General features: G+C 48.8%; 1 protein-coding gene across 3 annotated transcripts in view; it reads left to right on the plus strand.

Moving 5' to 3' along the window:
* The window catches only part of LOC106750286, a 69365-nt gene that overhangs the window by 42215 nt on the left and 3197 nt on the right, over positions 1–23953 (plus strand). For all 3 annotated transcript variants that reach the window (XM_014630521.1, XM_014630522.1, XM_014630523.1), the window contains exons 3-5: positions 12087–12322; positions 22726–22872; positions 23167–23304. In XM_014630521.1, coding sequence (XP_014486007.1) covers positions 12140–12322; positions 22726–22872; positions 23167–23304 — 468 coding nt within the window. In that variant the 5' untranslated portion in view covers positions 12087–12139. The remainder of the gene's footprint in view (positions 1–12086; positions 12323–22725; positions 22873–23166; positions 23305–23953) is intronic.

Genomic DNA, 23953 nt, shown 5'->3' on the forward strand with positions numbered 1-23953 from the left:
CTCCTGTTATGATAATTAACCGAAGATCTCGTAATTCTGTCTGGAGTCAGTTGTTACCGCATCCGAATAGGCCGGAATTCGTCGGAAATATGATTCGTCAGACCCGATACCACGTGTTCGGGAAGAAGCGCGTTCTGAGAAAAAAAGCACCCCCTTACGGCGGCGGTGGGCTCTCTTTGCGAGAATCTCGCGGGAACTTCGTCCAAGTTCAGCCCGCCTTACGTACGGACGGTACGTAAGTATTTGAGAGCTAGTGAAAGGGAACGTCATCGTCATTGTGACTTCAAGTGGGAGGCAAAAGAGGATACGGACGCAGTTTCGCGGGTGGGGGGCGCGCGCGCGCTCATGGTGGGAAAATTCAAAGCGGGAGAGGGGAATTCTCCTCTCCTCTGTGGACCGTTCGTTCGGCCACACGGAAATCTCTCCGTGTCCTAATGAAAAAGAAAAGAAAAAAAAGAAAGAGGGCTCATCGATATACCGGAAATGCCGATATCACACCTGATACGATCGTCATCGTTCTATATTCAGGGAAAAAATATGGCGAAACAAGTGACGACTGTATCTGATTTTTGCATGTAGAATTAATGCATATTGTTTAATCATCATTATGAAAGAGGAAGCATTTTTCTAGTAAATGTTACTATAGTGTCAATATATCATAATCTTACATATATATATTGCTACTTTTATGGTTGCTATATTGCTATTCTTACGGTTGAGACCGTAAGCAGAGCCATGCTGTCTTTTATAATCACCGGGAACTGTATACTTTCTTAGAGTGTGTGAGACACTCGAATTGGGGCACCGGAATTGGGAGAAAAATATTTCATATTTGTAATCATCACAGTGAAAGAATCATCGAAATATTTTTCTAATAAATATTGTCACAGCGTGAGTGACAACCTTACATTACGCATATCGCTGCTACCGTAGTTTTAAAGCTCGGAAAAGCCGGTTCTTAATTTTTCCGTGAGAAAACATGAAAAAAAGAAAAGGAACACGGAAGAATGAAACCTTTTCCCCGATCTTTCCGCGAAAGGAAAGGAAACCGAAAAAATCCGCGGAAAGATGGGAAAGCCCAGGTTTTCTACAACTACAACCGCCACTATTCCCGCGCGTCTAAATCTAGAAAAAAGGTCGAGGCCGAGAACAATTGCAATTTCCCCCGGTGTACGCGACACCCGCATCGTACATTTCATTCGATGAGCAATTAGAGTCGCGATTATAACGAGGAGCGAATTAACGGCTGCACTGGAGTCGCTAATCGCCGGTCGCTCGACTGAAGAGCTAACTCGAGGCGCGAACTTTTCGGCGCGAGCCACCGGTTTGTCGGAGACGAGTCGGCAACGCCGACGACTCTCGGGCTCCGAGCTTTTCGAGCGGTCGGAACGTTCTCGGGATCAATCTGGCGCCGACATCGTAAGCACGGGGCGACGTAATAATCACATGTCATCGTCATCGTCCGCCACTGTGGTTATGTCTACGTGCATATGCGTGCTCTGACGCAGGCAGCGAGGAATCACGACCCGGCATCATCAACGCCGTTGACGCCGTTCATCAATGACCGCGAGAGCCGATGCTGCGAAGACGCTGCAAGGACGGTGGGATAACAAACGATGCGACATCTCCCTCCGCCGACGGCGGCGATAATTAGCGGAATCGCGCGTATACGCGCTATTGACGCACGCGTCGATGGAGCGCGCGCGTCTCCGCGCTGTAATTACCCTCGTCGCCGTCTCATGCGTGTAACGACATATTAATACACTGTCGTCCCCGAGCACGAATCTACCAACTGTCTTTGCATCTCCCCGGGTGATACACGGGAATAAAGTGTCAACGATGATACCTCGCGCAGGAATGCGCCGCCTCGGGGAGACGCTCTCCCCACGACGACGGGGACGGCGCCTCGACTCGTCCGACGATGTCCTGGACTTTGCACCGCGGAGATTACCCACTGCTCGCACGAAAGGAGGAAGACGACGAAAAACTGCCCGACTACTTCCGCGTACGCGGAACGTAATGAAACGAGTCGTGGACACACAGGAGAGACGGCGAGGGGGAAAAGGAGGAAAAGGAGAGAAACGACGATCCGTGGAGGAAAAGAGTCGGCCGGAAGTGCGAGCGGAGTGAAGTTGCGATTTTCGACTCGAACGACAGGACGAGCCGAGCAGGAGTCGGCAATCGACGAGAAGAGCAGCTCTCTCTTTCTCTCTCGGTGTATCGTGCGATACCGTGCGATCATGCCGGGTAGACTCGTGAGATGAGACTACAATGTAGCGGCGGAGCGGGCATGAGTCGACGTTAGCGTTGCACCGGGTGACTAGCGTCTTCTACTACGCGCCCGCGTATGGTGGGGGACCGAGTAAGGATCAAAGTGGGGATGGCCGCTCGCTCGCGGGGAGTTATGAATGAGTCGCGGAGTCCTGAGGCGTCAGACCCCCGCGGTGGGGGGCAGGAGTCGCGTTCTCCAACGCGAACCGGGAGGAAGGAGGGAAGAGAGGCGAGAGATGGGCGAAGGAAGTGGCGGCGGCGGCGGCGACGTCGATGGTGAAGAGGAGGAAGAATAGAAGATGAGAAGAGGTAAGAATCCCAAGCGCGGGCGTTCGAGGAAGGGCGAGGATAGTAGGGGAGGGGGAGCCCGCCGAAAGCGGGGTATGGGCCACGTGCTCGCTCGCTTTACAATCGTATATAGGCACCGCTCGACCGACTGGCCAGTACCATACACTGACAGTCACACCGGGGGCGCACGAGGTGATAGGAAGAGTGAAAGAGTTGCGCGCCCGTGCAATAGCGAGGAGAGGGAGACGGAGAGGAGGAGGAGAGAAGACGGAGACGAGGAATAGGAGGAAGAAGGAAGAAGAAGAAGGAAGAAAGAAAGGAAACGCAGAACGGAGAACACAATAGATAGAGACGACGCGGACGACGGGTCTACGTACGCGAGAGACCAAGGCAGACAGACAGAAGTCCACTTCCATTCCCTTAGCAGGTTCACTCCTACTATAAAGAGAAACGAAGAGCCGGTGCCTCCGTTGGTTCGCTCGCTCGCTCGCTCGCTCGCCTGCCGGCCTGCCTGCCTGCGTGCCCGCTATCCTGTCAGACTCTTCGCCTGACTGGCTTCTCCTTCTCCTTGCCTCCGAAGACGAAGGCGACGAACATCTCAGTCACTTTCTGACAATCGCTTGCGAGACCAGGCTACCCTTTCGGACATCCCGCTGCGAAGACTGCCGAAGGCTACCGGCGGCGACGTAAACTGTGACGGACCGTGGGGGTGCAAACAAACGCCGGGGAGAGAAAGAGAGAGACAAAGGACACTACTACTACCGTCGTACACACACGGAGCGACCTCTCAATAATTCCTCTTCACTCCGTCACACTCCGTTGTACCGTCTCGTTTTTGCGAATCCTCTCCCTCCCACCACCACTTTTTCGGCCGCCGCATCTCCGGCCCCGCCGTATCCTCCGGGGGGCTCCTTCATCCCCCGGATTTTCATCTTCCTCCCTCTCTCGGCGGTGTATAAAAATCAGTGCGAGTGCTGGGACCAGTGCAAAGCGGATTGTGATTCACGATTGTGCGGAAAGAGAGAGAGAGAGAGAGAGAGAGAAAAAGAGACGGTTCTCGTCAGTTCGCGTAAGCGTACGTAGTGTTGTGCGACGACGATGACCGAGAGCGTGGCAGTAGCTGAGAACGGGCCGGAGATGAAGAGCATACTGAACCGAGACGACAGGACTACGTCGCACAGACTCGTCGACCGATTCGCGGATCTCACCGCGACGACGACGCGGTGCCCGAAGCTCCGGGGTGGCGCGAGCCAGCCGGGCCGAGCGGCCGACTCGCAGTGTCCGCCCGCGGCGGCCGACCGCTACCGGGGAGCGCACCCCACGAGGCGCAGCAGAGCCACGAGCAGTCAGGTCAGGTGGTTAAGTAAGTCAAAGATACCGTCTCAAGTACACCGATATCCTTCCGCGAGAGCGCCGGCTATTCTTACGAGCCGTCATCGAGTCGCCGACTGATTTCTCGAGAGTTCACTTCGGCGACAGAGAGACCCGGGCCAGTCCCGGGGCTGCGATCGACACGTAGGGACGTTGACGCCTCGTCGCGAGTCAGGTGGCACGCCGAATTCGCAAAGTCAGTACCGTCGTGTTTCCGCGCGCCGGCGTTACGAAAGCGCCGGATACAAAACGATACCCCGCCCCTCTCCTCCAGCCCCGGGCCGACCGATGCAAATGCGAAGCGGATCCTGATATGATTTCCAAATCGATTCGGGGAAAGCCTTGCAGCGGGGAAGAGGATGTCACTTTTGTGCGCGCGAGCTGGATAGACCAGCGGCGTTTGCGACACCCGAAATGTTGCTGAAATAATTACGCAATCACGCCGGGCCCCGCCGCTCGCGAGCCAATTAAAGCAGACGTGTTTTGTTTTTTCTCCACTTCCCAATCAATGACGTTCGCGAGTTATGATCCGTTTCACGTTACCGGGATATCTCGATCCACGGCATTTCTATAGGCGATCGTCCGTGTATTGCCGATACTTTTGAGAGGAGTTTCGGCTCATCTCGTCGTGTTGATTCGCGTCACGCGGCAAACGGTATCTATTTTACGATACCGGTATCGGCGATGCACGCTCGCCACGTTAACCTCGACAATGTTGTTTCGTATCGATTTCCCTGATTGAAATTCTTTGCCTTGGCGAGAGACGTTAAATCGTTTATGTTCGTTGTCTACTACCTCTCGCATTGTTGACTCCTTTGAAAACACTTTCGAAGTTCGTTATTGCTGACTATCGCTGCCTTTGTAACCGGCAGCGGCTCTCGATAACAAGAGCTGGTTTTTGACTCTCAACGAAGCTAGACTTATCCGATCGCGCACAAGACACCGCTCGCAATTGATCCTTTTTATATAAACCAGCTAGATCAATAAAGAGTTCATTTATTAATCGGCGCTTGTACCATCATCCTCGCAACCAGGAAATTAAGATGGAGGTTCTACCTCGTTCGCGTCAATCGTGGACTTCCCGAGGCTACACGCAAAATCATCGACAAATGTATTATTTTTCGCGCGCGTTTCCCTCGACGCTCCATTGGTCGCCACTTTCCCGGAGGTAACACGCACTAGAAGAAAGATTTTCGTAACTGTAACGGCACAAGTGAAAAAATTGCAGGTAGGAGAAGCGTTTTTCTAGTGAGCGTTAGTCGATCACGTTTACACGGCAACGTTAATCCGGTTTGGTAACAACCGTAATTAGTGTACCCTCGCATTCGATCGGTGTGATTCTTTCAGATCGAGAAATATGACCCAGTTAAATGCAAGAGCTCGCTAACTGCGGTTGTTAAATGAGATTAACGTCCACTGACAGAAAACTGTGGTTACTTTTGGCGCCGAATGTACCCGTTCTTTTTTTTGGTTTTAATCGCAAAAATAGTAGCAGCGATATGCGATAATCGGTGCGACAATCAGTGATAAAATCTATTTCACCGAGATTAATAACTGCTCACTGATTCTCAGCGAAAACACTTAGCCCCTCCTGTTGTCTTGCGTCTCATTTGATTTTGGCTGGCGAAAGTGAAATTTTACCGCGAAATCCGTAGTATTCCATCGACCAAGAGTGCACAGTAAAAAAACATGTATTTCTGCGCAAAGTCAATCCTTGTTGAAATTTGCAGATTATTCAACATATTGTGTTCATGTTATCTCAACATTTTCTGCCGATATTCAACATGTGTTAGCGTTAAAATAACACATTTCATACTTCGGTGTCGACTAACGTATTTAATTTAGCGTTAAATTTTGACGTGATATTTGCGCGATACTCTTCAACATATTCGCACTGCGTTGAATTAACACGAGAATTTGTGAATTCTATGAAACCCTCGGGACACGTGAGATGCATGGAAATATAACGCAAAATTGTTCACCGTGCATCAACTGAATCCTCATAACTGCGATTGTTTCTCAATGGCAATGCCGCCGATTCCATTTCAAAGAGTAAAAAAACCTGCTTGCTATTCGTTGCGTCATGCGGAAAACACTCTGTCGTTGACTCGCTCGATAAACGAAATTCGCGCTTAGATAATGAATCACTCTCGAAATGCAGGTGGTTCCGGGTCGGCGTTCTTAATTCCGCGTGTCAACGGCGCCGGTTTGCGAGTAGCAGCGCGTTTTCTACTCGATTTACCGTCATTCCCCCCTCCCCCCCCCTCTCACCGTCTCTTTCGCGAGTTTGACGTCATTTTCGAGCAAGCGGCCGAGCCTGTTAGTCATCCCGCCTCGTGACGATTCCCTCTTTCTTATCGATTCTTCATTTCCACGCTCACATTTCGCCGGCCGACTTCGCGAGCCGTTCGCCACGTGCGAACGCAAAATGCAGAATCGCGCGAATTTCCCGGGCGAATCCGGCCGGTCCGCGCATTTGCCTCCTGGTCGTCCCACCTGTTGAACGGCGGTCGCGGTCGCCACAGGTGGTTCGCGACCCCCCCCGGGATATCGATCCGCTCTGCATCCGACACGCGACGTGTCTCTTGCCGAAACTGTGCGAAGCCGTCGACCTCTCGAGACCTTCCGCGACGAATCAGCGACGAGGCATTCCGGCGGAATCGGCGGGAAACGCGGGATAAATCGAGCGACACGTCCCTCGCGCGACCTACCGCAACGCGCTCGCGCGCGGACGGCTCGCGGACGGAAGAAAAGGGAGTAGCGGGTCGGGCGTAATGGGGTATAATTGTCGCGAGCAATGCGAGGACAGTGCGTCATTACCGCATTTTTCACCGCGTCTTTCTTGCCGCGGCCGAGCCGGAGGATGGCTCTTTGCACCGCGCTGTTCGCTAGCTCTGCGCCGCCGTACTCGCTTTTTTTCCCCTCTTTTTCTTTTCGACGCGGGCTCTCGAGGAATTTCTGGATGGAACGCCGTCCTCGAGCCCCGGCCATTGAGGTAGGCCCTTCGCGCGATCAACGCCGCAACGCAGGGGAAAGTCGCGAGGCGGGTCGCGTCGAGCGGGAAATTCGGAAGGGCGAGGGGAGGGTGGAGGAAATAAAGGGAGCGCGAGGACAAGAGTTTCCCGAGCGAGAGAACAGTATCGACTTCCGCGAAAAACAATTATAAGTCCGCGGCGCGTAGTTCCTGGATTAGGTAAATGCGAGAGTAAAGTGTCCGAGCGCGACAAGATCGCGGCCGGTCGTTTGAATTTCTTTCCTCCTTCGCGAGAGAACCCGTCTGAAAGTGCGTCCCCCCCCGCTCCCTCCGGTCCCTTTCTCTGCCGACAAATTTGACCGATCATGGAAGACTAATCGCATGGCAATTAAACGTCCGCGAGGAGGGCGGGGGAACGGCAATTAAAGAAATAAGAGAAAGTAAACGACGCTCCTCGGGACGACGAGTAAGGAGATGTAACGCCGCTCGTGGCGTTTTCGCATTCGCGAAGTTCGCGCAAACACGCGGATAAAAATACCAGCGGCGCGAGCGAGCGAGCGGGAGAGCGCGCCTCCTCGTTTCTCTCGTGCGACACGAGCGCTTTTCGTATATGGACGAAAAGCACGCTGCAAGTGCGCACACGTGTTTTCCTCCTAACATCATTAGCGAACATTAATTGGACGCTCTCCGTCGGGATTGTCGCGCCTTCGGTGATACTCCTCGCTCCCCGCGCTCGCCGTGACGAAAATAAAGCGAGGGAACGGGCATTTTTATTGACGTGTTGTACAACCAATTACGAAAAAAAGAGGGGAGAAAGAAGGAGAAAATCAACGAACCGTGTCTCTACTACCGTGTCTCGCGCGTGTTATACGTACCATCGCGCCTTATGTATGCCTTTTACTATTTCCTTAGTCGAAAGTTCACGATTCCTCAGACTTATTTCGCAGGTAAGGTTGGAAGTCGCGCGAGTACTTCTGATTTTAATGGTCGGTTTGTGGCGGTCTCGGTCGCGAGTAATGCATCTTCAAATCGGTCTTACACACGCGCGCAATGTGGAAGAAATTAGTATCGATCCGAGGCTCACGTTCTCTCTCACGTGTAAGAAAAGAAGGTATGATTTCATGTGTTAGGAAAAATATCGTATTCTTGTTACTCGAGAATAATTTTCACGGTTTAGGAAGGAGAAATATTGGACGGAGGTAACAATATCTTCAAACTGATACAATTCTCAATTTGAAGGTATCGTTCTTTCTATATTCAATATTTTTCTCCCCCTCTCGATTAATGAAAGTTATTTTTGAATGATAATAATACGACACTCTTCGCGAAACGATGTAGAATAACAATACGTTCCTTCGTGAAAGCAAGTTTTATCTTCTAATTTTTTCTCTAATTCTTTTTTCTCACGTACGTACGGCTAAAAGTCGTGCAGCTCTCGATCTAGAGTACTTTTCATGGTTTTAACTGCAAATATAGTAGTGTCAATACGCATATGTATTATCGTTATAGTAACACTCGCTAGAGAAAATCCGTTCACCGGACTACGATTCTCCCGCCACGACGATTACAGTTACGAATAGCAGCTTCTTTTCTCTCGGAGTAGCGGAAAAATCACAACGTCCTGGACTCTCTATGCGGACGACCCATCAATAAGAGTGCGTGTCCATCCCGACGGGCGGTGAATCGGATGCGATCGGACACGCCGGCGCGTTGTCGAGAGCGTTTTCGCAGTCGAAAACAGGTGGCGCGGGGAATATCGGACGAAATCGGAAGCGCGCGCGCGGTTCTCTCCCGCGATTCTGCAGCGTCACTTTCGGGCGCAAACTTCCCCGCGGCAAATTGCTCTCTCATCGCGACGCAGAACGCACTTAAGAGCCGCTCATTAATATGCGTTAAGTGTTCGAGGCGTCTCCCCTACACGCCCCGTCCCGCGCCTCGTTTTCTCCAGCATCTCGCCGCTCTTTCTCCGTCTTCGCGCTTCTCTGTTTCTCCCTCCCTCCGTCCGCACGGCGTGTCCGCCGGCCACGCTGCACATCGCGCGCGCGCGCGCGCGCGTATTCGTTCGTGCACATTAAAATAAAATTCGTTAGCGTCTCGTAGGAGGCACGACGTGCACCTCCGGTTTTCGGCCGCGCGAACGCGCCTCCCGGCCGCTCGCCGGTGACAAAAATCGACCCGGCGATCGAAGCCGACCTTTTCGACGCCTCTCCCGGCGACACCCGTCGTGTTTCTCTTTCCGTTTCGAGAAACGTATCGATACCGTTGCACGTCTTCAACATTTTCAACTGTACTGAAGAAAAAAAAACCTAGTTTCATGCAGCTGAATAAAGATCGTAGTGGAAAAAATGTCCGAAAAAATGTTCCTACGACTGAATAGGGACGGGTAAAAAATCGATGACGAGGAGTGCAAATTCGGCGGCAAAAAGTGACGCGTCAATGGAAGTTTCCGCCGGCCGGGGACCGGGCGAAAATTCGGTTGCGGGGACAGGAAGATTCCTGTAGGAGGTTTCCACCTTCAAGATGCATTCCGAAAATGTAATGAAAGCACCGACAGTACTGAAAATCCATAGTGTACGTAACGTGAATTATACATGAGAGAAGAGTTTGGTTGTATTAAGCAGAAAGGGGGAAGCTGGATACATTTTGGTTGAAGGCGACAGAATTTCTGGTTATAAAAGCCACGTTTGAGTCATAGGAACCGGAAATTCTGTTTCCTTCAGATCGCAATCAGATTTGTTTCCGTGCCCAGATTTTCATTCGTATCGCCATATTTTGGAATACAGCCACAGCCAATTGCTTTCAATTGCCTTAACCGAATTTTGACGCGGCTGAATGTCCACGCGAATGTTCTCAATCGCGATAACAGAGATATCACTTCTCGTCGTCGAGTTTTCATTTCTCAGAATGTTCAGTTCCCAACGAAATTGTTTTCCGTGTGCACAGAGAAAAAGGTGTCTTTAGATTTACGATTTCCATTTATTTGAGTAAAAATTTCACTGTCTCATTCAAGAAAACTCTATTATTCAATAGGAACGCCATGATTTGAAATAATATCTTTTAACCGGATGAGATTTGACTCGCTTACAATAAATATGTAAAACGAAGCGAATAATTTCTTCGTGAGAAAATTATTTTCCGTTTCAAACAGACGTTTCACTTAGAGATCAAGACGACGTATTCGTCGGGGAGTCCGACGACCGGTACTTATTAATCGAAACGTTCGTTTCTTCGGGGCACGCCGATGATGAAATCTCGTCTGGATGCGGTGGAATCGATGAAATCTGAAGAAATCTTATTCTCAGCGTGGACACGGGCCGGACACGATCGAGTTGAGAATGTCGTAAGCGCGGCGAATATCGTCGGATAAATATCGGCCCGATGGGTAGGAAATCATTCTCTCTCTCTCGCCGATGACAGTTCGCCGGCATGCGAGAGGGACAGGTTTCGGTGCGAAAGAGCGGTGCGGTTCTCGACCGGCGGTCGACGTCCGCTGACAAACGCGGAACATTGCGCGTAACGCGTGTAACGCGACGTTCGGAGACGACGTTACATCGCGGCTTACATTCCGCCGGGCGTTCGATTTTTCAGAGGGGCCCTCGCGAGGGGGTCGGCAGGGGGGTGGGGCGAATTAAATGCAGACAACGCGCATCGTATGCGCCGGGGCCCCCGTCCGTCGTTATAACGTCCTCTGCAAATGCGTACGCAACTGTTGATGGTTTGTCGTCCGGCCGGCCGCGCTTGCACGTGATCCGAGGCCCCTCATCAAGGGTCGTAACTCGCGTAATAATGCGACGACGAATTCGCGGGGACGTAATTCGGCGTACGGTGATCCCGAAACTGCCGGATGATCATAAGTCGGGCCCCGATCGGAATCTACCATTTGGCCGCTTACTATCGACGAGTGAGTATCCCCGAGGGTGAGAGAACAGAGGGGGCAGCCGGAAGCTGCCGATGATAATTTCACGCAGGCATGGCTCTCGCGCGGCTCTCTCTCTCTCTCTCTCTCTTTCTCTCTCTCACGTCAAATCGTCGATTACCGGCGTATATTGAGACGTGCCCCTGCTGTGCTCGTCTTTTCTTTTCGGAGGCACTTTCGGACGGAATTCCGTTAATGATGCCCCTGCGAGGAGCTAGCGAATTCCGTCGCGCGGAATCGGCCGGCCGGCTCGCAAATTCGCGACCGTCGCCGCGGAGCGCATTAACGTAACTGTTTCGCCGATTTCTCGTCGCCGCCGCCGCGCGAACGACTTCCTCCACGTCGTGTCCGAATGTGAGTTACAATAAGGTGCGCTCGACGGTGCCCTTCTTCGAGTGCGGAGAAGTGTAAACGCGCACGCCATCCGAGGTGTTCAGCGAGACGATATGATTGATGGCGGAAACAAGCACAAAGCATGGCAACAGCTGATTTTGTTGTTTCACCTTGAAGTACAAATGTGTAATTGTATAAACTGTATAAATGCATTGGTGTTCAATTCAGTATAATTGAACTTATTTTTCCTCTCTCTCTCTCTCTCTTTCTCTCTCTCTCTCTCTAAAGTGGAATCAGTGTATTATCATTGAAAAACAGTGAAGTCCTTTATAAACATAGCACAGCAATCGGTAAAATCTCACTGAAAGAATCTAGTTAATAGTGGCCAGTGGAATACGCTGAGAAAGAAATATAGTTATTTTCGGGGACAACAGTATCCTCTTCTTATTTCAACCACGAAAATAATAGCAGCAACATGCACGTAAGGTTATTATCGCCGACACTATAATAATACTTACTAGAAAAATAGTTTTCTCGACCATTTTTGTGGTTAAAACGAAAAAAGAAAAAGGATACTGTTGTCCCCGAAAATAACTCTGTTTTTCCTTCGGTGTATTACAGGTTTTGCAGTGAAATCTTCCATTCGCGAGTCAAAATCAAATGAGGCGTAAGACTGTAAAAAGGCTTAAGTGGCAGTGTATCGATCGAATTGATCATTGAGAAAATTCGTGAGTAAATGATATCATATCAATGACATCGAGAGAATATTTAACCTGATCTGATCGGAAATACTATCGCTGATTCGCTTTGGGGGAGTACCCTTGCAATCTCAAGCTCAACATCTGCGTAAACCTACAAGATGCGGCAGCGATTTACACGTGAAAATCGGCCATCACGAGACGCCAAATCGAGAATGATCCTCTTTGTTTCCAGGATTATTTTTTTGGACAATCTGCTTTATCGGAGCAGCGCACAGCGCCCCGAGAATGGGCGACGACGACCGAATGAACAGTATCCCGAAGTGGGTGAACCCGTGCGGCCTGTCCGGTGACTACTACGTCGACTCCGCCGTGGACGTGGTTCAAATAGGAGACGCACAGCTCCTCTCGCAGATAGAGACGCAGGCGAAAACGGCATTGACGCACGCACGCATTCTGCGCGATGACTATGTAAGTAACGACCCACAATCCGTCCGCGATTTCGCGAGTAAGAACGGCCGATCGACCGAGCGTATTGATTTACGACAAGACGGGAATTCTCGGCGAATTTTTTCTCTCGAGCCGTACGCATTTTTCTCTCTCGCGATGGTCTCGACGGTACGAACGGACGATCAGGCTCGATCGATGCGCGCCGATAATTATCGCCGTGACTTCTGGGAGGGGATCGGAGCGAGCGAGAGTGGTACCTCGAGCGGAAGGCGGTTATGGTAGTACTTCCGGCCGTCCGGACGTCGATCGTAGTTCCACGAGTCGCATAGACCTACGAAAGAGATCTCGATCTTGCGAAACGTGCTGCTGCCGTCTTCGTGCCGACCGCTTTTATCAACCAACCGCGCCCTCCGATATCCCGCTTTTACGCTTCTTGCCTTTCTGCATGCGACACAAACATGCGAATATATAGGAATATGTATTGACACGTTTTGTTTCACGCATACGCACACACATACATATACACGTATTCGTGAAAAGTGGTCCCGCATATCTAATAATACAAGTTTCAATGAAAGTTTAAATATCTCAATATACGTGAAAGTGTTCGAATCGCAGGCGCCGAGGTAAGAAAATCTTCATCCATTCTGAGAGGAAAAAATATGTAAAAAATAAAGAATATTTATTCCTTAGATATCTGATCTCTCAGTTTGCACTATGCTTTAAGCGAATCAATGATAATGTATCTGATTCGGTTGAGATATTAAGATATTAAGACATCGAGATACTAAGATGTTGAGATATTAAAGCGATATTCAGATATTAAGACAGGATTGAATGATTAAGATCGATTATTTCATCGATATCAATGAGTTTCTCAACGATATTCAATGATTTTCAATAAAAACATTCAAATCCAACTCCCCCTATAGTCTTGCGTCGAAATTTGTTTTGATAATGAGGGTAAAATTTCTCTGCAAAATCTGTAGTATTTCACTGACTACTATTAATTAAATCCTTTCAGCCGATATTTCGCCGATTGCAGTGCTGTATTTATAACTGAATTCACTGTCTTTCAGTGACAATAAGCTGATTCCATTTTCGAGAATAGTGATTTGCGAATCGTCCACCGTCGCTGTTGTTTTCGTGAAAGGGGAATCGACAAGCCGCGGTTCGGGTCCCGTAGGTAATCGGCCTTACAAGATAGATAGATAAATACGACTGCGAGAGATTTTCGTTTCGAAAGAATCTTCCCAACCAATCGTACCTTATTACCTCTCTTCAAGGACAATAAATCACGCACCGGACCCGAGCGGTTCCTCAAGGTTCTTCTCTAGTAGGAGCGATCCGAAAAAAAAAAAAGAGACCAAATCGAACGGCAACGAAGGGGCAAAGGGGCGATGTTTCGCGTGCGAGACTTTTATTCGCTTTCGTCGCTTTCGTCGGGAAAAACTGCTTCGCACGGAAAGAAAAGACCCAGTTTCTACAAACGAAGGGGACCAGATGAAAACTCGGTGACGAAAAATGATATATTTCTGTTATCGTGACTAAGAACATTCGTGTGAACATTCGGCTGCATGAAAACTTGATCGAGACGACTGAGAGCAATTGACCGAGTGGAAATTTCCTACAGAAACCTACCTTTCCGTCCCGAGTTTCCATCTGCCCCCCCCCCTCCCCCCACACATAGAAAAATATCATTCTGCTGCCAAGAAAAGCGATTACTCAGATTATTTCTCTTCTTTCGAGTAATAGTCATCTTCAAGGAGGAATATTTTCTTGATCACAGTCGTAAAATATGCTCATCGAAAGTTCCACAGAAGCTCATTTTCACGTACTTAAAAGAATTTATTCTCTTCAAAAATATTGCAAAACTTTATCGAAGAAAAATGAGATTAGGTCAATTTCAATAAACGACCCGGATTTCGTTTCAATTTAATATTATTGGTTGAAATACTAAACTTACTAAAATTCGGATTACATTTGGAATCAATTTCATGTTTATGACAAACTTGTTGCGCATTTGCGAATATATAAACTTACGAAATACTTGAAAGAACGAGTAATATTTACTTGCACGCGGTATGCGTTTTTCTGCGCGTAGGCAACGGAAGATCAAATTACACAAACGGGATCGTTTCTTCCGCCATTTTACGGCCCGGTAATCAGCGCGATTCCGCTTCCGTGTGCCCCTTGGCCACACGCTGAACCTCGCGAAAACTCAGGGTGACTTTCACCAAAGTCGAGCTAGCCGATGATTTAAAATCCCCCGGGTCGGTCCCAAATATTACGCGTTCTGTCTCGCTAATTAATAAGAACCAGAAATTATGAGCTTTCCGATCACCGTTGAACAGCAGGTCGTACAACTGGGAATCGGTACTGGCTGGGTTCTTACAGTTGTTCGTCGATTAGCTTAATCGAAGTTCGGTGAAAGTCGCGGCGAGACTTCCGAGAGGAGGAAGAGAAACCGAAAGAGGCGAGGGAAGAGCGGCGGCTCGTTAGCTCGCTAAACGGCCGCGATTTGTCAAATGACGAATGGTGCCCAGAAAATTACACTCGCCGGGCAACACCGGTCGAGACCGAGAGAGGGACAAAGACGATCCCCCTTCCGCTCGGCTCCCGCCAGGTAGATGTTTACCTAGGCAGTGCGCGGGTATATATGACCGAGTGAATTAGCATTCGTCGCGCGCGCGCGCGCATCGGAAAAAGGTATTTGCGCGCGTCCTCGCGCGCGTTATAGGGTCCGTCTCGCCGCTGCGGGCAAGAAAGCGTTCCCGTTACATCATCGCGCGCGTTCGAAGAGCGATACCGGCCTGACACCGGTGTGTTATCTACGTCAGCGCATAATCCGATATCATACCAGCCGTAAAGTCGCCCCTCTCCGCTCACCCCTCGGGAGAGAAGACAATAAATCGCGCACGTGTAAATGCCGGGCGGGATTGAAACGAGCGACGTGGAAAACGAGTGAAGTCATAGCCGTGCGCGATGACAGGGGGAAAGAGAGGGAAGGAGGGGAGAGAGAGAGAGAGAGAGAGAGAGAAAGAAAGAGAGTCAGGTTGCTCGCGAGCATGAACTCGAGCGGCGGTGTTGAGAGGCCTCAGGGGCGCCTCCATGTGATATCGACTCGCGGCGACACACTGTCTGCTGGTCCAATGACTTCACCTTCCAGCTCGCACTTGTTATCGGTTCAGCGTAGACTCCGCCGAGAGAAAGGAGTGAGATTATAGCCGGGGATACCGGGAACGGCGGAAGTCTCTCACGGACGACGCGTACGTCGGTGGCGCGAACCGTGGGGAAGCTTCTCCGAGACGGATGGGCGACTCTGGACGGATGTGATCTCTCGCGCTCTCTGCGAAGAGGCGATTTTCTTCCGATTCCCGGCGATCTCCGGGAGGCCACTCGGACGGTCGTTTGTCGCCGAGGAACAGGCCGCACCTTTCGCCTTTGACCCGAGTCGGAGTCGTTCGATACGTTAGACTTGACGTTCCCAATTTTCGCCGGTTTAGACGGGGGAGGTCTTTTAGATCTACGGAAACTTACTTCGACGATATTACACTTGTTAACTTTTCTCCCGAACCTTCGATTCTGCAGATTTCATTTTAACGTTATCTCCGTTCTCAATACTTTGATTTTGAAATTCTTACGAATATTCTAAACGATCTATTTTGACGGTAAAAACAGCGGAAACCGGGTGTTTGAGATATTATCATGATCAAAGTAGGAATAAATTATATTATTAGAATTGAATCTATTTTGCTTTTATCGTAGTGTGGAATTAAAAATTCAACATTTCGAACTCAACGCCAAGTTACGTATTTGGTTCGTTTTACCTGAATTGAACTTTTGGTCCTATGGTGAAGTTTGAATCGTGATAATTATCATGATAAATAACAGGAGAAAAAAATAGAAGAATAGAGTTGGCGCTAAACTACATTTTCTTCCTTCTGCCTTACCTATCAAAAGTCTCACGGTTTCAACATTATGCATTAATTTGAAACGAGATAATCAACCACGCTATATTTGTCCTTGTCTCGTGGTTGACAATCCCCAGTCGAAACTTTAGTCCCGCATCAAGTCCATTTACTTCTACACCAAGTCTCCAAATGTCTTCTATTGTCTCCTTTGATGCTACAAATAAGAAGTTACTCCCGTTCTTTCCGCTTGAAGACTTAACGCAAAATGAAACGGACCTAATACAGGAGCGAAGCCTCGAAACGATTCTCTTCGGTTCAACCAGCGGCATTTTCTGCACTTCGCACAAAACATCCGGAGAATTTCAGCGGAAATAGTATCACCGAAACGGGCGGATCGTCTATACTTTTCAACAGGATAATCTCGGGAAGGCTCGTATTCCGGTACAGCGGTACAAAGCTCACTGGGCGGATCTACGCGCGCGTATCTCCGTCATTTCGATTCCGCTCGATTCTATTCTCCGCCAGTCGCATCGTCCCGGTCGCCGTTAATTTCGCGGTGACGCGGTTCATCGGACGTCCTTGCACGCCGCCTGTAAACCTAAAAGCCGGGGCTGCCCGGACTGCTTGCAATTCGTCGCGGGCGCGACAACGCCGGCGTGTTCGCGCGCGTGCACCGGTCTCGCCGGTGTGTACGTGAAGGCATCGGATAAAATATCGGAAGCGGAGGATTCCAATAAATCAGAATCGGAAGCTGCCCCTCTCCGGCGTGCGTGGGCACCTATACGCGGGCGCACCGCCTGCATACTAAAGCCCAGACCGGATACACAACCTGCCAGAGAGTGCATGTGCTCGCCTCGATACGTACGACACATTTCTCCTATACCGGCGCGCGCGTATCGCGCCTCGACCGTTCATTTGCATCGCGCCTGTGCGCGCGTTGACACTTTCCGAACGCGCGTGACCGCGTCACCGCGCGGATCCTTGACCGGCTCCACCGGGGCTTGTGAAAATTGCTCGGCCGAGGCGCGCGCGCACACAGCTCGAAATCACACACGTCACTTTCTTCGACGACGAGTGACGAGTCGCGTTACCGAGTCGCGCAGCGACTTCCGACGCGCCGCGTTAGGAAAAATCGAACGGTCCCGTCCGTCGGCCCAGCCGGAAATTTTCATGCTGCTTTCACCGATCCTCCCGGTTCGTTGCGGTCTGTAGATTTTCGTAGTAGCGATTTTACGGAAAATCTTTATAAGTTTATTGTTTACCTAGGAAACGAACGTTTTCCTGTCATTTTGTTTATTTCAGTATCTGAGCAATTGATGTTAGGTTCGAACGAAATTAAGACAGATATATATGTACGTAATATCGCGAATACGGAGATATGTTATTTTTTATTCTCCTTATTATCGTGTCTTTTTTATTTATACGTCGGTTCATCTAACGGAGGCTATTTAGACATCTAATTGGTAAAAAGTATAGTTATTCTCGACCTCAACTATATCCTTTTTTGGTTTTACGTACCGAAATAGCAGTAGTATATATGTAAAGTTATCACCGATACTAAAACAACGCTTATTAGAAAAGTGCTTCTCCTAACTATAATTTGTTCACTATAATACGGTTACAAGTACTAAATATTTTTCTTCCAGTGTATCGTCATGGTGAAAGTGAGAGTAAATTATATCATTAGAATTGAATCAGTATTGCCATCTCAGCTCCTAATTTATTGTACAATTAAAAGCTGAACATTTCGAGTCGAAACTTTCGGCTCGGGCTTGCCGTCGGCTATCGTCGGACGGAATTCCGAAACAATCCCTAGGATTCTGTCTAAATCAAGAGACTTTATTCCCCCGTCCTCGGCCGCCTCATTTATCCGCCTCGGCGGGGCAACACCTCGCGCGAGCGACTCCGATCGGCTCTCGAGGCCGTCACACCGAAATTTTATAACTTCTAATAAGCGGTGCAGCCGGCGAGGCCGCGCTAGAAAAAGGACTGAAGGACTAATTGATTTTGACGGATCCTCGGCAGGCAGGCAGCGCCGCGCGCGCAAGCCGTACCTACTCTCGCCAGCCTACTTCCTGCCGGCTTCCACCAGCTCGGTTTTACGATTATTCGTGCCCCACTGTGGCCGACGAGACTTTTACGAGGCACAAAAGACCCAGGCCATAGATTTGTCCGCCACCAGTGGTTATTAGCGACAACAATTTCTTTCATTCCGCCCTTTTTTGTTCCCGCGCTTATAACTCCACCCTACCCTCCGTTCGCCTCGCCTTCTTTGTCTCGCAGCCGACCTCTCTCTCTCTCTCTCTCTCGTTCTCTCGCGGTATTTCGCGGCGAAAAAGCGCGAGGAAAATCCAAGCGGTGCCTCCGAGTACCGACTGTCGTTCTCGAGCTCTCCGCGCGACACGACGCGCCCAATCGGACGGCCGATCGGTTCTCATGGCGGAATGAGAGCCACCGCGAACGAATGTAAGCGACATGTCGTAAAACGCGACGATGAAAGTTCTCTTCGGCAGCCGAAAAGAGGAAAGGCGTACTCGGCGGAACCCGCCGCGTAAATCCCCGCTAACGTATTTATTCCGAAAGCGCGCGCTCGCACGAAATTATCGTAAAATTCGATTTAATCGGCCCCATCGGGCCTGACGCGGCGATACGTCCGCGAAGCTTCGCGGTGGATATCGTTGTTCGGTGGTTATTAGTAATAACGGCCGATGACGCAATCATCGTCGGCCCCCCGAGCCGTACGCGCGTATTTAATATTTCCCGATACAAAGTGATGGGTGCCGGAAAGATATCTTTGTATGCCGGCGGGGACTTTCGTAACGACCGGGGCGTGAGAAGGGCCGATCGCGAGTGGCCGCAGGTACCCACCGAGAGATCGAACATGCCATAACGAGGGAATGAATTTAATGAATGACCACCGCGCTGCCGCCTTCCTCCCGGACTAGCCTCTCTCGCGATAGCCACGAATCACGACACGGTCGCGCCTTCGAAGTTTGTCGCAGCATCGGTTTTTCTCAGGGAGAGAATGGATCTCGCGCGTACAATCGTCCACGCGCAATTTTGACACGCGTTCGCGAGCTCGACGGCGAGCTCGACGGACGGACTACACGGTCGAAACCGAGAAATAGCGGGAAACGACGTGATGAATTTTCAGACACTGTACACCGAGAGGAAATATGTAGAAAGTGGAAGAATATTCATTCGATGGCTGCTATAGTGTAACGTAATTATTCGACATAATTAATGTAATGTCCTACCGATGTACATATTTTTACAGCGAGATAGAGTCTTCATCAAATGAGAAAATGTATTTTCTGAAATTTGCATTTTCTTAAATCTGAATTTATTATCAATATCTAACGAGTACAGGTCTTTCTATTCTTTGGATATTTTTCTCTCGGTGCGGTATGTTACTTTGAAATCGAAGATGCACGTGAAATGACGAAGATGCATATAATGCGTCTATATATGACGCGAACATTTGATTCGAGATGCGCTATTGGTGACGTCAAGGCTCGATTTACAATGTAATAAGTCTAGTTCACTTGAAGCCACGAACTGTAGTGCAATTTCTGGTGTTTACCGCGCTGCCAGAAGCTGTAATAAAGCTTGAAGCTTAGATTTCGCGGCGTCTGAGATTTAAGGTTCGAAGGCTTAAAGCTTGAGATTTGGAGCAAAATTTCCATGCACTCCGTAAAGGATCACGCAGGAGAATTCGTATGTTGGATTGTGAACCCGTGTCAATACAGATTCTTAACTATACAGATTGTTAATTATAGCATGTTAATTAATGCAGATTATTAATTAAAAAACAAGTTAATCGTCGATTGAAATTCTCTTGGATCGATGATTCGTATACCGTTGTTGCTCGCGATATATCACGAGTATCTCCGGCCTCTCTCGCGCTGGTGAGGATCCGATGATTCGGCGAACTGTCATCGGAAACTCGCGAGACGTCGATACGTCGCGAGGCGTAAACGCGAGAACGCTACAGCAAAAATTCAGCACGCATACACGCACGCATGCATGGTACATATCGCTTATGCAGCTATCTTTCTCTGTAAATTTTTTGTTTATCTTTTTTAGGCTTTAGCTAATGTTTCTTGTTACCAAGTGTCTTGTTGCGAAATGTCTTATCCAGCTTATCAAAAGTATTCCAAGATCTATCTAACGGTACGTACAAGCTTCACCAAGCTGATATCCACATTAACCGACGAAGCTAATATCACCAAGTTAATATCCACATTAACTTGGAAGAGAAAGTTTGGTTGAATTTGCCGCATAGTTAAGAAACCTTCCTTCAACCGAAACGCCTTCGGTTTGTTCATTGCCCGGCAAATTGAACAAAACATTTTTCCCTACATTATTCTATTTTCAGACAGTTTTCAAACTTTTTTCATCTTTTTTGCCATATATCGGACTAATATATAATACTTCAAATCATGAATTTCATTGTGCAAGAGCTTTTATAATTCTGCGCAACTACGCAAAGCTTGCGAGAAAAATAGTGTTTCGTCGGTGAAGCTTTAACTCCGTTTAAAGTCGAACAAATGCACCGAGATGATCGCCTATGCGAAATCACGTTAGGTGTCACGATGTTGTAATGAGATACGAGAAGTAACAGAGTCGATATATTACGTCAACCGTCCCGTAGAACTCCAGTGGAAGCCAACCGTCCAAAGTAGAAATTTTAGAAGTGCAAATTTCACAAATGATAATTCGTGCGTCTAATAGTGCATTTTGAGTGTGTTATTTCGTTGGCATATACTTTTTTCTCCTTTTGTTCAAAGTTTATTGTTATTGTAGCCAATATATAAATTATATTAATTCTTCGTCGGTGAGGGGCTTCATTAGACGCCCAATGTTTCTATCTTCGTCCTTTGTGAATCTTTTAGTCAAATCAAAATTTCTAACGTCGACATGACAAAGATGACAGCATTATGAATAAAGGAAGTTTATTTCGTTATTAATCCATTAATTCCATCATTTATTCGCATTCAATGTTTGTTAGTCTCACACAATTAAGTCAGTTACATAATTACTAATTAATTGAAACACACCGCTCATTGAAGTTAAAAATCAATATTTCACGTGCAGACAGAATATTGGAATAATATCGAGTATGAAATAATTCTGAAACAAGTCCTTTGTAAGAATCAACACGGAGCGGACGGCAGTGAATAACCATTTGACGCGTCACGGGTAAGACAATAGTTTTCGTACAACACTGTGTCTCTCTCCATTGATCCTTCAGGCTCGCAGGAACCTGCGGGATCAACGCGTGGCTAAACTTTCGACCCGGGCACGCGCTTCTCCCGCTTCCTATTTCCTTCACACCTCTTTCGTTCCGGCGGATGATTCATAATGACTCGTTCGATATGAGCGATTCCTAATGGGACAATTAGCGTGTCTCGTGCGACGGCCGTGTTTCCGAGTAGTTTCCGGGTAAAGGACTAATCCGACTTTTGTTAGCTGACCCATCCCGGTATTCCCGAAAAGTCAGCGTGCGGCCGCCGAGCCACGCGCCACTCGCGCGCATCGCGAGACCGTGTGAGCGTTACTCATTCGAATCGCGATTCGCACGGTCGCACGGCCGGCGTACCAGGAACGAGGGATATCGGGAGACTGATCGCGTACGAGAGATGTTGCACTACGTGTAATCGGTGACTAAACTGAGCCGGCATCCAGCGAGTCGTCGCACCGACCTCGCGCGCTAACGCGAGAAATTAACGCTGGCGCAATCCAAGCAGCTACCTGGAAACGCGAGCACGCTGCTTTTCCGCTTCTTTTCGCAAACTGACAATGCAATTTAGCGACGAGAGCAGACGATCGAGATCGTTTTGCACGCAGTCATCTATGCCGTACTATTCTCTGAATCGAGAGTTACGCGATTTTCAACCTTACGCATATACGTATCCAGATGTAATAAGGTCGAAAATCGCATAAGTGATTCTAATTGTAGCGGTAACGCGCGCATGACGCAACGTGTATATCGTGCGCTCGGTAGACCGCGTGTTTCCGCTTTCGGAAGTTTCAGGCCGAGAATAGAACAGTAGACATGCGACGGAAGGAAAGAAAGAGGAAGGAAGTGAGGCGATTGTGGAAGCGATGCGTTCATTAGTCTCGAACGAACGATCAGTTTTTTCTCTATTTTTTCATTTTCCTTTTTTCCTTTTTCGGCAATCGCGCCGTACTCTTCGGGATAACGAGGACGCGCGTATGCGCGTCACGTAGTATTACTTTATATATATATATATATATATATATACCTCGGATCCGTTCCGGCGCGCAACGAGTGTGAGAGATACGCGAAAGGGCGCAGCGATAACGCGACACCCACGCACGATAATTTTTCTCAAATTTCCGCGGGGTTAAGCACACGCTGGGCGGACGACGACGCGGAAACCCGATAGCGCCGCGCGTCTTTCTTCGACGCCGCCTTCGCGGCCCCTTTTTCGAGCGAACCGACGTATCTAATCGCGCCCACGTTTGCCCTCCTCGATCTTACAGCTGCAGCAGATCCTCTTGAGCGGCAACACCGACCGGAGGTTCAATCCGACCTGGGATGACATCCGCTACGATTGGCTACCTGGGCCGAAAGAAATACCCAAGGTGCTGGGGGAGAAGCTAGACGAGGCGTATCTCGAAACGCTGACCGTACGTACCGCTTACATTATTTCGCGTCGCATCGTTTCTCCGCGCAACGCGCCGTCAGTAAGGACGGTTGCGATGCTATAACAGTAATCGTATTGAATGGGGTAGCCGGGAAAAGAAAGATATACGAAATTGGCTCTCGGTTGTTTCGACCGAGTTTTCATCCAGTTTAATGCGAACACGCCGCTTGTTCAGTTGCGGGCACTGAGATTTTGTTTTCCGTGCACGCTCCTGTGTATAAAGTAATCGTACATGCTACTTGTAATCGATTGACAAACGCGCCTGTTCCGTTTTTAGATTGACGCTACCCTTCAAAACACTTACGAGTACCTGCAAAAATTCGCAGTAGGCATCGAGCAAATAGTCTGGGAGCAACGAGATACGGGGGGCCCCTTCAGCAAGCATTTCGAGGACGTGGAGGACCAACTTCGATCGGTTAGTTCATTTTCCAGATCAAATCCGTTCTCTCTCTCTCTCTCTCTCACTCTCTATCTATCTCTCTCTATCTATCTACGTATCTCTACTTTTCGCTTCATTGTTCCTGGTTCTAATGACACCAAACCACAATTTTCGAGTCGTCGATCTTTCGCAGCGTGGTAAATAAATTTAAAAAAATAGAAAAATAAGAAACGCTGCGCGACTTTCACAATAGCAAACCGGCAAACCGCGCACAATTGACCTGAATTATTTCGCCTTCCGTTGTTGTAAGCGCGATAAAAAGCGTTTTGCCAAGTTTTACGAGCGTTTAACGTAAAGGCAGAGAGACGTTGGAGATCGTCGCTGAAAGACAAAACTACCATTTTATCGGCCATTCCGACGAATAGCTTTCGGCGTGCTCAAATCCCTATCGGAGTTTCCTGTGTTTTTCTGTTTTCTTATTTACCCTCGATATGCATCGCCGACTTCGCTAGCAGATCCTGAAAGATCTTCACGGAAAGCGAACGACATTTGCGTCGATTCTTCACTTCATGCTCGCCGACATTCATTACGCGCGACAAGAGAGGAATTCGGAGATTAATAATTCTATTTAAGAAATCCGTAATGCGACGGAAAGTAACGCAGAATAACTTATTACTACTATTAT

The sequence above is a fragment of the Dinoponera quadriceps genome, unplaced genomic scaffold (genome assembly GCF_001313825.1).
Source record: "Dinoponera quadriceps isolate SergipeBrazil2010 unplaced genomic scaffold, ASM131382v1 scaffold3676, whole genome shotgun sequence".
Taxonomy (NCBI): domain Eukaryota; kingdom Metazoa; phylum Arthropoda; class Insecta; order Hymenoptera; family Formicidae; genus Dinoponera; species Dinoponera quadriceps.